Source organism: Dunckerocampus dactyliophorus, chromosome 21 (assembly GCF_027744805.1).
Source record: "Dunckerocampus dactyliophorus isolate RoL2022-P2 chromosome 21, RoL_Ddac_1.1, whole genome shotgun sequence".
Lineage (NCBI taxonomy): Eukaryota > Metazoa > Chordata > Actinopteri > Syngnathiformes > Syngnathidae > Dunckerocampus > Dunckerocampus dactyliophorus.
In genome coordinates this window covers 4,321,599-4,336,164 of record NC_072839.1, presented here as the reverse complement: position 1 = coordinate 4,336,164, position 14,566 = coordinate 4,321,599, and the positions used below count along the sequence as shown (strand labels likewise).

At 40.1% G+C, this 14,566-nt stretch overlaps 1 protein-coding gene across 9 annotated transcripts in view; it reads right to left on the bottom strand.

Moving 5' to 3' along the window:
• The window catches only part of ctnnd2a (catenin (cadherin-associated protein), delta 2a), a 245,352-nt gene that overhangs the window by 31,560 nt on the left and 199,226 nt on the right, over positions 1-14,566 (bottom strand). For all 9 annotated transcript variants that reach the window (XM_054765059.1, XM_054765060.1, XM_054765061.1 and 6 more), the window contains 2 exons: positions 9,482-9,655; positions 8,734-8,884 (listed from right to left, as the gene is read on the bottom strand). In XM_054765059.1, the coding sequence (XP_054621034.1) occupies positions 8,734-8,884; positions 9,482-9,655 (325 nt within the window). The remainder of the gene's footprint in view (positions 1-8,733; positions 8,885-9,481; positions 9,656-14,566) is intronic.

Below are 14,566 nucleotides of genomic sequence, written 5' to 3'. Positions count from 1 at the left end.
TAATATGTCCTAATACAGTAATCCCTAATTTATCACGGTCCATTGTTTGAATTTCCGCCAAGTAGGATTCCTTATTTATGAATGGAATATTCTCATAGTTAGAGCATAGAAAACCTGTTTACAACCTTCCAAAGTTTTTCAACATCATTAGAGCCCTCTACACATGAACTAACACCACTATAGTCACCTGTACACTCGTATTACTCAAAATAGTAGACATAATAAGAGAAAATAAGGCATATAAGACATAAATAAGACTCATGCTTGAGTGTGTTACGATAAATGTGTTCCCTAGGGAACCTGAGTGAGGGATGGACAGAAAGTGACGTCGGGGGTTCAGAGTTGAGTTTAAGGGTGACCGCAACAGTAGCCTGTATTTTAATTAGGGATTTTTCTGAGGGATTATTGTGCCTTCAAACCTGCAGTAGAAGCCTGCTGTTCAGGCGATCAAGTCCGATCCTCTTGTGTCTCAAAAATGGCAAAAAAAATCTAACATTTGCTTAAATATGCATATTTGTAGGCCATATTCAACCACGAAACAGCACGATTTATTCATAAATATTTTTCAAAAACTGTGATAGAGTGAAACCGCGAAATTTGAAGCACAAAGTGGCGTGGTAGGACTGTATACACTTGTACGACACGGGAGTTTGAGACGCTGTAACTGATTATTTCTACAGAAATCTTAAGAAATGGTCAACCGGCGTCCCAGAATGGATCGTGTTCAACTTCAAATCCGCCAATCCACTTGGATATTGTGTTTTTGTAGAGTGAGTTGTGGCATACTTTTGGAGGGCGTCACTGTTGCCATTTGAAAAACTGTTAGCAACTTGGCATGTTTGTCCTCTGCAAGTTTCGCTGATGTTCTGAATGATTAACTCCGAGTAAGAACACAACATTCTTGTCGGGAACAAATTGCTTCCTGCACTGACATTGGCAAATCTCTTTCCCATCCCACTCACATCTTATCTCTTTTTTTTTTTTTAACTCACTTTTCTTTCCCCTTTCGAACAGTGATGATGAGACTAAAATGTTTCTTTCAGACCAATTCATTAAAGTGATACCCAAGATGCCCTCACAGGCTTTGGGAATAATCCCTTCCTCCTATTTACCCCTAATAAGTCAAAGTGATCCGGGAAGGGCTGAGGAGCAAACAATCAGGATGTTTAGATGGCACTTATTAACCTTCAGAAAGAGAGCACACATAAGCAAACATACAATTACACAACACTTAATGAGCATGTTTATGCACATATGTGTCACTATCTCCGAGGATGAAGCAATGGGTTAATTGGCTCGCCGTTATCTCCGTCTGACAGGCTGAGCAGAGGTTAAACGGTGGTAGTCTTTTTCGCTCCCAAGTTGCACGACGTTCATTATTTGACCGACTTGAATCAGAGTGACTCATTTCCTCACTGATTAACTAACTCACGCCTGCCCTTATTTGATGAATTTGGGAGCGACTGACTGAATAATTTACCCGCGGCGTGACTAACTTACTGACCGAGTGCCTCGCCAGGTAATTGACCACGCCAACGACTGACAATTTATTGATCGGGCGACTGATTGAGTGAGCAACTCATTTATCAAGCGCTGAGATAGTAATAACAAAGGGAGGGAATGGCTAAGCTGGTAGACTGCTGTGTGTATTTGGAAATGCTTTCTGCCCATGCACAGACGAAATACGGTCACCATAACAGCCCCATTCCGCATTGTGTGCCATTGTTTAGAAGCATTAGCAGCATTATCCCAAAGTTATGATCACTGGAAAAAAGTAAACAAAGGAAGTAGACTGCCAGGATACATATGTAACAATACTAGGTATATACTGTACATGTAAATAACACTACTTAATCATGATAATACCAGGTTGACCCGAATAAGACACCTATATGAGACATAGAAAAAAGTCTGAAAAAGTTTGTGGTGGGCAGGGACACTTTTTCATAATTTAAAAAAAATGTCGTAAAAAGGCAAAAAAAAAAAAAGAAGAAGATGACACAATAATCCCTCGCCACTTAGCGCTTCAAATTTTACGGCTTCCGTCACGGTTTTTTCAAAAAAATATGAATTCACAAGTCATGTATTACCAGTCAAAAAATGTGCTTACGTGAGCAAATGTATTTTTCGCCTAAAATAAGCATGTTCAAGCATAAAAATGGCTACATGAAGTAAAATGCAAATACAAGACGTTCAGAAGATGCATTCAAAGCCGCCGTGAAGATATGTAGTATTCTACACTGGTCACGAGGTGTCAGTAATGTTACACTGATAAACAATAGCCACCGCAGGAAGTACTGTACTAAAACCGGAAGTAAAAAGGAAGCAAGCAACAAACATGTAAGAGTCTATATTGTCTTATTTTTGTCTTATTTTTTCTTATGTCTACTGTATTGGGTAATAGGAGTATAATGGTGACGATAGGAGTGTCATTTCATGTCTAGAGGGCTCTAATAATGTTACAAACTGTATTTAAAAGATCATAAACAGATTGTCTACACCATAACTACCAAAATATTATATCAAATTCTATTAATAAGTAAGGAAATTCACTTATCACAGTGGTTCAATCTGGAACCAGTTAACCACGATAAACGAGGGATTACTGAACATGTTTAAAGCTTTGTGTTATTATTACTTTTTTATATCAACATTTCAGCTTTACAATAGTAATTTTAATTGTACCAATTACAGCACATTTTGGTGTAAAATTCTACAAAATTTCCCTCAAAACCGACTCGGCAACGTCATCTTCGGAGCTTAGTCATAATGCAAAGACCCTTCAATTTTACATTTACGTTGACAATTAGATTTACATTTACATTTCATCTCAAGTTAACTACTGCAAAATTTAGTTCTTAAGTAACTTTAAATAGCAAAATCTGCTTTGTGTCCTTCAGGCAGACATGATAATGATGATACACCAAAGCCAATGGGATGCTTCATGAATATTTGATTAATATAAACGACGGGGAAAAGCCTCTGTTTCCCAAAGTCAATGCAAAATTTACCAAATATAAAAGCTTCATCTTTTGGTGCGCCTATTTTCCTTGAGCATTGCTACAAATTTAGGGTACGGGTGTAAAAACAAATCCTGGCGTAATCAAGCATGCATTATGAAAGAGTTTCACCGGTGACCTCAGCGTTCATATGGTAGTCACACAAAGATGGAAGAGAAGCGAGGCAAATGAAGATATATGTTTTATGGGCAGGTGGCACGCTTTAAAGGCCAACTGTGACACAGCCACCTTTTGCAATCTCCCATCTCCACTTACATCAACTTTCCTCTTCTGTGAAATGTTTGCTTTGCCCTGGACACGTCCTCCAGGAGAGCGGCATGCTGCTTCCTGCACAGTCTAATAAACGTGTATTACACGACCCCTCCAATATAGCCTTCATCACCTGGGAAACAGAGGTGCTAACATATTCCTCAGCTGCATTCCCTCATGCTGCTGCCTTCGAGAAGGGCGTGCATCATCAGGGCCATAATGGCAGATTTGATTTAAAAAGATCCAATTACCCCTCAACAATGGAGTGATTTGATTGTTTACTGAAGGAAAAAGGAGAGTGTTATTGAAATAAAATTGGAGGTAATTGTCTGGGGGAGATGCTGCCTGAGATGAAGCGGGTTGATTGGTGGTGGCGTTCCGCTGGCTGAGAATAAAAGATGGTTATTAAACAGTTATCAGCATTTGTTGATCGCAAAAAAAAAGCTTATGGACTATTTATGATCGCACCTCGGGGTATGCATTGCACTGTGAACCAAATCACATCTCATCTAATTGAGACTTTGCATGCAGCGGTATGCCACTTTCACAATAGGAGGCGCCATATTACAAGTAACAGGTTAATAATTGTGTTTTTTTTTTCCCCCCTTTCTTATGAAAGTGTTTTTTTTTTTTTAATATATCACTTAAATGTAAGTCTCCTTTTATATCTTCCCAAGCATGCTGTGTTTTAGTTTTGATTAACACTATTACAAAAGTATTCATTTAACAATAAAATATTGTACCATGCTGCAAAGTTCAAATTATAATGGCACTCAAGCACCCAACACTGAAATATCCAAATTTTGATTTAAAAAATTTCATAATAAACAAATCCTTCTTGCACGTCTACATTATAAGTCGTTAGAATTAATTAGTTATGTGCCAAAGTAACAATAAAAATATATTAAAAATATTTAAAAAACAAAATTTTCACTGTACAAAAAAAATAAAAATAAAAATAATTCAATAGTATAAATTAAATGGGTTCTTCACTGGTCTGTGCACCATCACTTCTCTAAAGAGTCAATATAATAATAATATTTTGTGTTATTTTGTGTTATTTTTTTTCTATTAAATACTACTACTACTACCAATAACAATAATAATGAAATATTGTGCAATATACAGTATGTCTACTGTGCAATATCACTACTCATACTCAAAAACATGTCACTCTAATTCATTCTTTCATCTTTCTTACACTATTACTTATTTTATTTTGCTCTTTAGTTTTCCATCTGTCAAACATGAGGATCGAGTGATAAAATTGAAATCAGACCCTTACAATTCTTTTTGAGGCTAGTTAAGTACTCCTAACTTGGACAAAAAGCCTGTGTTAAAGCCAGTGTGAGTCACCAGATGTGTACACATTGTCCTCTGGCCTCCTTCTGGCTAGCCTTCACAAGTTTCCTCTCACAAAAAAGAGAAAAAAGTTAGACTTTCTCTGTCATGTGATGCCCCAGCGTTCATGTGCAAGAACTCCTCTATTTCATTAGCATGTGCCGATCACAGCGCCTGACCTCAAACACTCACACTTGCAATCAAACAATTAGCCAAATCCTTGCGGCACACCGCTGCTGTTACCACGGTAACACTCCTCAGCACCGCCGTCATCAGTGCGAGACACAATGAGAGAGAGCGAGAGGGAAGGAGGGAGTGATGTTATGAGCTCATGTCTGAAACGCCATTAGGCACAGAGATGTGGGTGTAGAATGAAGGGATGGTCGGAGGAATAATAATAATATTCATGCTGGAGACAGGAAGGTGGGGAATGGAAGGAGGGAAGAGGGAGAGGAGACTTAAGTCAACAATAGCAGTGGTGTGGCAAGGAAAGAAAGAAGAAGCGTGCACATACTGATAAACCTGTCATTTTGGGTGACACTTAAGTTGTTATATTTTACATAGTGAATACGATAACAGCTGCTATGATAATAATAATTTCTAGACAACTTGCTCAACGTCCTGAGCCATTGCCGCCTCTTCCTCTTTGAATTAAGCACTCACTGCACAACAGAAGAGGAAGACACCCAATTAGCTGTGAATTAATTAAGCGTCTTGAATTAAAACCGATTTTGAGATTTTGAATTAATCGCTTTTCATCCGGCATTAACTTTGTTTTGGTGGCAGGCGCAGCGTGTGTTCAGAAGGAGCGTCGCAAATAGATGCTCTATTTGGAATAATGCAAGAGGACTCCTTGGCATCCCTACGCCGCTCCCTATTCATGTGCATCAAATTGCCATCTGGAAGTCAATAATGGGTAAGATGACGTAGCGCTGAATGGGACTATTTTATAGTGACATGGATTTAGAGAATATTGTGCAAAATTACATTAGGAAAAAGGTGAAATTGGGTTTGGGTGGGAGACAAAAATGTTGAGAGGTGGGGAGAATCATAAACCTGCAGGAGGTGCTCCACAAGTATGGTTTCATGCACACTACGCCATGCCATTCGGTCCTTGTACAACGGGAGCAGAAGCCTGGTTCGCATTGCCAGCAGAAAGTCAAGCTTGTTCATGGTGAACGTTGGAGGTCTTGCCCCAGGTGGGGGACTTCAAGTATTTTGGGATCTTGTTCACGAGTGGTGGAAGGCTGGAGCGTGAGATCGAAAGAAAAGAGAGCTGAGGCAGAAGGCAACGCTCTCAATGACCTGTGGTCACGGGTTTTGGGGAGTGACCAAAAGAGCAAGATCATGAATACAAGAGGACAAAATGAGTTTCCTTCACAGGGTGGCTGGACTCTTCCTACAGCTCCTACGGTCGGTCTATGTGCAAAAAAATGCACAAAACGCAAGCAGGGCGCATGTGTGACGTGCTGATTTTCGAGCCGTCGGCTGGCTGAAGACCGACCGCAGAGGTTCTTTGTCATGTCAAACAAACAAACTCTGCAAGTGCTTGTGTTTTTTCAGGTTGCAAAACAAACTTACACTTACGTACGTCTTTGTGCGTCATCCGTACGCCCAACGTGTGTGTTTCATATGTTTTGCTGGTGTCAGCTTTGGGCAAAATGTCAATTTTTTCACATGTCGCATTTGTGTGTCGTGTGCCGCATGTCACCCCGCATATGGAATTAGTGCGGTCCATGCACGTTCAGAGCTCTTACTCCTCCATAATCACCACAACGACATTGTAAACACAGAGCAATTCGGGGCACACCAAAAAACGCACGGTCATAAATATCGTACGTTCGGTTGTGACCTAGGCTTAAGAGATAGCGTGAGGAGGCTCGGCCATCCTGTTTGGATGTCTTCTGGACATCTCCTTTGGTGCAGAATCTTTGGTGTGGCCCCGGGATAGACCTCGGACGCATTGACCTCCGAGACATTGTCTGGCAGCTGGCCTGGGAACCTCTTGGCGTCCTCCCCGGTGGAAGTGGAAGAAGTGGCCAGAAACCTTGAATTCTTCTCTACTGGGACTGCCCTTCGCCACCCGAATAATCGGAGGAAAATGGATGGAAGGATGGATGGAGAAAATGTTGCAGCAGTCCTTTGTCAATGTAGTTCATCAGTATGCTTGCCGCAATGCTCTGTCTTTGTCACACAAGGATAGTTTTAGCCTTGATGTAGAGGTTTGCGTCTGTGTGTGGGTTGATAAAGCTTGTGTACAAGGGCTAAACAGGATGGGGCTGGTGGGGTCTGGCCTTTACCTCGTTGCTGTCAACACCAATCATGTCACACCTTACCATGAGCAAACACTCCACTCTGAACCAGCCCTCTTAAGTCTTCCTCTCTTTGCAGACTTTTTGGCATACCCTTTCCCTAACCCTGCATTTGACAGTGCACTGCTCTGAGAAACTGGAACTAGACAACTTGCCCTAATCCTACCAACCAGGCCTAACAAGGATGGACATTAAATGTTGGTGGACCATACCCAAGTATCCCTGTGCCCCGAGTTGTTCCTGATGCTGCGTTATCAGTTGGTAAATGATGTAACAATGTCAAAACACTTTGAGTACCTTGCAGAGAGACGGAAAGCACACCACCAGTGAAAGCCTATTTACCATTCACCATCTATTCAGGTCATGCATGGTAATGGTAGTTATAGATAGTCTATACTTTTCATTTTAGAGGGCAAAAGGAACTACTTGTAAACTTGCAACCTAGCTAAAAAAAATAATCAGGCTTTAAAGCAATAAATAACTCAGTAAGCCTTTAGCCTTTCTCCCAAATCCATCTTTACTACAGGTCGCTTTGCCATAACTCTTTTCTTTATCTGCCTCCTCTGAAGAGGCTAATTAAGCAAAGAAATAAAAGTTGATCAATTGCCTTCAAATATTCTAATCAATTAGCCAAGGCTTTAATGATTTTCAGTGGAGAATATATAGTGTCTTGTCATAAAAACCCCAAATAGAAGAGCTGTTACAAGAGGTACTTTTTCCTTCCATTAATTTAAATGGAGGTCGATAATATAACAGCAAACGTCTCCGTAGGATTTTGTGCAAATGCCTTTTTAACATCTTTAACTCCTTTATCAAACGTGTAAACCCCCCTGAGCTTGCCGATGTGGTACATATTGATTGAACATCCAGTTTTTACATGAACTCCTGTACAAAACGTGTTGACGCAAAACTGAACCAACAAACTCAAACTTGGCATCCGAGTGAATCATGAATTTGTGCTTTGACGATGGTATTCCTCTGTGTCATCATACCTCCTGAACAATACGCCGAAAGAGACTCTCAAAATTCTTTGCTGCGACTGAGGGAGGCGAGGTTGCTATAGAAACCACCGAGCCCACCAAAAAGCTGCAGTAATTACAGATCTCAATGGAAGAAATACACGAAATAGCAACAGAGTCATTTAGGGGAGACGCTGGTTATCCCAGAACTGACTTTCAGGATATACAGTATACCCTTCGAAGTAGGCAAGTTTAACACATTTTTCAAAACTTTTTACCAAAATAAACACGAGGGAAACAGACGGACCTGCAAGTTCAGTTCAACACTTGGTTGCGACGAAGATTTTTACAGCAGATTCCAAAAAAACTGCAGTGCATTAGAGTTTTTGCGGTAGGTTCTGCAGAAACTGCTGATCCCATGTGTCATACTAGATCATCTTTGACTAGCATTTTTGCACCAGGTCCTTAAAAACAGTGGACGTCTCTTGTACAGAGAATTTTGACTAGCGTTTTTGCATTAGGTCTTTCAAAACAACAGAGGGCCCCTTTCACATAGAGGATCTTTGACTTGCATTTTTGCAGAAGCTCTCAGCAGAGCTCTCTTGTCATATACATGATTTTTGACTCGTGTTTTTGCAAGAGATCTTTAAAAACAGCAGAGCGCCTCTTTCACATAGAGGGACTTTGAAAGGTGTATTTGCAGTAGGTCCTTAAAAACATCAGAACGTCTCTGTTTGTCTGGTATAGATTAACGCGTGACTTTATTTGGGAATATAATAGCTATTTTATGAGGTTAACATTTTTACATTGACGTTTATTTCCTTCCAACAGGTGGACATGGTTGTGACTTACCAATTAACTCCTTGTTCCGGATGTCCAGCGCCATATTTCTGAGCGCAGTGGCCACGGCGCACACCACTTTGTCGTTGTCGATCCGCAGTAACTCCACCAGGATGGGAAGGCCTTTCTCCTTGCGTACAGCAGCCCGGATGTACACCGACCACTGGGAGATGAGACGAGACGAGGGAATCATATTTTACACAACAGAAGCATACAAACTGTCACTGACAGTTTTCCAGCCTTATGGCTACTTTTTTTTTTGCAGAAATTGTCTGATCAAATCGGTAGGCGTACGGAAACAGCTGCCAGCTCATCCAATGCTCAAGAGGGGACTGTTATATTCGGGGCCAGTATGAGAGGATGAGGTAATACGCTGAATCACAAGTGATATTCTGTAAGAGGGAGAATTGGAAGAACTGGAGACCACTCTGTCCTCCCTCATCTTTTTCTCAACACTAGACACCTCAAATAGTGCCACCCTTGTGGGTCATCTGTGGAGAAATAGATATCGGGAGAAGATGATCAACGTAGGGAAGCATAGCTTCCATAGGAAATAATCTAGTATTCATGACTATGTATTTTTTGATGTAAGCTAACTCATCCATTGCTACCATCAGTCTACCAAAACCCTGTGCAGGCATACACTTGCAACCTTTAAAGTCATTCCATGCCTGCTATACAATAAGAGAAAGCATAGACTTCCTTGGTTGTGGCAATGAATGAACAGTTTGGCACACATTTTAATACTTAGCATCGTTACCTTCCAGCTGCCAGCAGCCAGGTTCTGCAGGGCTCCAGCTGCTCCCTCGAGGGTGTCGGGATTGGAGCATTCAGACAGGAGGGTGAGGTAGGGCTTGATGATAGTGGGGTGCCAGAGCATCTGAACCCCTTTGGGGGGATCCACTGTGTCTGGGAAGGGACCAACACCATCCCACTGGGAGAAAGAAGAGATAATAGGGTAGGCTTTTCTAGGGAATACTAATAGTTGAAGATGGTGAGAAAAGATTTTGAAGGGCAATCGATGATGCTTATTGAGGTATTTGTGTGTGTAAGACATCACATTTCCCATATCTCTAAAATGAAGGCTGTGTTCACACTCATGGTTGGCTTGGTTAGTAGTAGAAGAGTCCAAGAAATTAACTCTGATGTGGTTCAGTTCAGCTCAAGTGTCAACTCTCCACGGACCAAAGACATGACTGAATGTTAAAAGGAAAGCAAAATGCTTAAGGGAGTCGGAACCACCGCCTCTGTGCTGTTAGTCCCCTTCTATTTGTGGCTCAGGAGGTAGAGAAGGTTGTCCAGAAACCGGAAGGTTGGTGGTTTGATGCTCGCTCCTGCCAACCAGTCACTGGGGCAAGACATTTCACCCACCTTTGCAGCCAAAACCAGCTCCAAACTGTAACGCTCCGCGTACCCTGGTCACTTGCACCCTGCCCCGGGGTGTCACAATTGTCCCTTGAGACAGAAGGATGCCTACTCTTTCTCTCAGTTCAATGTTGCTTTTCAAATTACATTTTAGCTGGTTAAAATAGTATAAAATAGCATTAACACAGTTAACAGCAGTTTTACTCTGAATGTTGGAGTTTTGCTAAGCAATACATCAGAAACGCAGTCCCGTTAGGTTGTGACTTGACAGTATGCATCCTGTTTAATTGTACAATCAACGAAAATGTAAACGCAACACCTTTGTTTTTGCTCCCATTTTTTATGAGATGAAATCAAAGATCTAAAATCTTTTCCACATAAACAATATCACCATTTGTCTCACATATTGCTCACAAATCTGTCTAACTCTGTGATAGTGAGCGCTTCTCCTTTGCTGAGATCATCCATCCCACCTCACATGTGGATGATCTCAACATGCTGATTGTGTGATGCTGATGTTGCGTTTATATTTTTGTTGAGTGTATTTTTAGAACATGCCGAGGGCCAATAAAAACAGCCGCGGGCCGTAAATGGCCCCCGGGTTGCACTTTGGACACCCCGCGCCTAAATTAAAATGAATTAACAAGCCTAGAGCGCCTTCTTGTGGCTGTCGTAGGTAATGTTCACTGTTCACAGTCAGTATGAATTAACATTGACATAAATGTTTATAACAATTGTGTCTATATTTTGATACACGGTGACCACAGTCACACCACAGTCACAGGACCAGACAAACTATGAAAAAAAAAAAAGATTTATAGTCTGGAAAATAGGGTATTTCTGTTCTAAAGAGTGAACTATTAAGTAAACTGTGAGAAAGGGAAAATCAGACAGACTAACAACAGAAACTGCACTAGTCTTATTTTGAAATCAAAGTGCTTTCCTGCCACCTCACCTGTACACCCCTCTGTGACATGCTCTCACCTCTTCCTCGCGCTCGACTCTATTTTCATTTAGATCGTGCCCAACCCCCCCCTCCCTGTTTTCTATCGTGTTTGCATCACATTCTACCAATAAAACCTTCTCTTTCCCTGATTTCTTTTTCTATTTCCATCCTTCTCCTCTTTTTTGCAGTTTTTCTCCCCATCGACCTTATCCGTTCCGCTCAACTGCTTCCCCACACGCTACCTCACAGTAAAACTAGGCTAGTGTGCACTTCACACCGTGTGTGTGTGTGTGTGTGTGTGTGTGTACACTTTACCTGCATAAATTCTCTGATTGCGAAATCAAAGACTTGCTATAGTTTGAAGACAGTGAATAGAACAACCTGTTCCCTGCATTTGTTGCCTACAGCCCTCCCACCTACGTGAATAGGAATAAATCATTCAGATTCTTCCAAACTCAAGATGCGCTGTAATGAATCATTTCAAACATACAGTCGTGACCTTGCGTGCTTGTTTCAAGGCTGCCTTTCAAAACAGTAAGTACATTCGCCACAAAAGGTGGTTTTCAAAAGCCAACAGCAGTCCGATGCACAACTCATGCTTTTAGGGTAAATGAGTGCCAGGCAATGGAATGAGGTCCCATTTTGTCAAAAGTGTTGGGACGCCTGGCCCGTGACACAAACAGAAAATAAGAACTTTTTCTACAAGATTTTTTATTGTCAAGTTTGTCGACTTATCAGTCATTAGTGAGGTTCAAGGTCACCAACGCTCTCCATTCCAGCTCCATCGCCCCATCCTTATGTGTTTGATGGACTTGAGTTCAGGGTTCTGAGCAGGTTCTTCTACACCCAACACATTGAACCTTGCCTTAGTGGCTTTATAATAAAATACAGTATGTGTGTGTTTATCCCTTCTTTATTGAGGTTAAATGGTTTCTGTCTTGTGTTAAATTAATTTCCAAGAAGTATGATTCCTTACTAATAAATGGAATATTTTTATATAGTTAGAGAACAGAAAACCTTCAAAATACATTTAACATTATTCGAGACCTCCAGTCTTGAAATAACACCCCTATAGTCACCTTTGTGCTCATATTACCCAATATAGAAGATATAGGAAGATAAAATAAGACATTTAAGACATAAATAAGACTCGTGCTCGTGTGTGTTGCTATAAATGTGTTTTGGTGCTGGGGAGCTGAGTGGGAAGGCGGACAGGAAGTGACGTCGGTTGTTCAGAGTTGAGTTTTAGCTTGGCGTGGATTACATCCGTGACAAAAGCCCGAGTTGAGATGATTGCTCTAATTGTGAGTGTATGTCTGGTGCTTGCGTGTCTCACTAAACATTACAGTAACATTACTGACACCTAGCAACCAGGGTAGAATACTACATCAGTGTCTTTAAATGTGTCGTCTGAATGTTTGAAATTGTTTGTATTTTAGTTCATTTAGCCATTTTCATGTCTGAAACTGCTTAATTTGGGCAAAAAAATAGGTAAGATTTGCTTTAATATGCACACTTTTATACTAAACGGCATGATTTAATAATTATTTAATTTGTCCAACATGTCTCATTAAGTAAAAAGATGAAGTATTACTATTTATTTCCTGGTGCATTAAAAGACACTGACAGTGGAAAATACAGCATGTGCGTGTGTAGCAGTCCATTAGGAGTGTTTAGCTTTAGTTCAAGCTCCCACGCTGCTCCTTGGCCTTGCTGTCAGACACTCTAATAAATGATTAAGGGGACTAAATTACCATCCAACTGCCTCTGCCTCCCCCTGTCTCTTGCTGCTTCTTTGTTTTTTCCGCCATTCACTATTATTTTTTTTAAAAGCAATGATACAGCCCCTCTGTTGTGCAGGTGTACCTAATGCTGTGGCCACCTTTAACGTTCCCATTTTCTCCTTGGAAAGCGTTTGAAATTTATTTTATAAAGCAGGGGTGTCCAAACTTTTTCCAGGGAGGGCCACATAGTGAAAAATGAAAGGATACAACTTTGATATGCTAAGAAGTGATATGTATTTCAAGAAAAAACTGCATCTCAGCTTTGTGATATACGTCGGTGAAAAAGCACATTATTAGTATCAACTTTGCTTTTTGCTCGTTTTTTTCGTCCAATTTTGCTGTTGCTTTTCCAAATATTTCAGCTTTCAACTTTCTTAAATAATCTTCGTAAATGTTCTTTTTCGGAAAATGACTTTCTTGGCAGTAGTAGTCGTAGCAGTAGTAGTAGTTGGCCGCCTTTGATGAGGATGTCTACTGTAGTGTTGAAAGGCCGAAACGCACGCTGATTCAAAGGTACACTACTGATGATGTGTTCCAAAATGTGCATCCTTCCCATGGCTGAGATAAAGTTCCCACGCCACTCTCAACAACCACGCCTCATGTGATTGCCATCTATTGGCACAAAGGACATTTTCCATCAAGTCCTGTGTATTTATGAACCTATTTCCCTAATATTTTGACTTTATTCCCATCATATTCTAACTGTTTCCCCAAACAAATTACAAGTTTATCCATTTTTTCTCATTAGAATACGACTTTTTCTCTTAATATTTTGACTTTATTCTCGTAATATTACTGCCGTTTTTGGTTTTTTTTACATTTCTGCTGCTGTTGTTTTTTTAAATTTTCCAACTACTTCAACTTACTTTCTTCTTGTAAATTTTCCACAACCTAATTTTCCAACAACTACAACTCTATTCGATGTTTTATTTGTTTCTGAATATTACAACTTAAAAAAGGTATTTTTTCTGTAATCTTTCAACTTTATGCTACTAAAATGGCGTTATTTTTCGGGTTTATCCTCGTAAAATTGGGACATTTTTTCTCATTAGAATCCAACTTTTTTCTCTTCATATTTTGACTTTATTTTCATAAAATTCTATTTTCTTCTTGTACATTTTCTTCCTGTAATTATGATTCTTTACCTGTAATATTTTGGCTTTATTCTCGTAACATTATAACTTTTTCTTTATTGTCTGTTTTATTTGTCATAATGTTACAATTTAAAAATATTTATTTTTTTACTTAATATTTCAGCTTAGTGCTACTAAAATTATGCAGTTTTTCTGTATAATATTATGACGTTATTCTTGTAAAATTTCAACTTTTTCTCATTAGTTACAACTTCTTTCTCCTAATATTTTGACTTATTTTTTTTTCTTGCTAAATATCTGATTTTAGAATGTGCCGTGGGCTGCAAATGCCCTCCGGGCCGCACTTTGTACATCAAGTGTTATAGGATAGAACGTATGATCTGAACAGTTTGTACTGCAAGTAGTTTATTGCATGTCTGTGCATTGCATCCACCTGCTGAGTGTGTGATCAGTATGAAATGTCAGGTCACACATTCACCAATTCAAAAGAGGTTCATGTGGTTCGGACTTTTTCACCCAGCAGTATTAAGCAAACGTTATGTTATTAGCCCGAAAAGGGCAGGGATAAAAAGACTTGACAGAAGGCGAAAGATACAATTAAGCTTTTGACAGGCGCTAGCAAAGTTGAAAAAAGTGCCATAAAAGAATGACAAAAG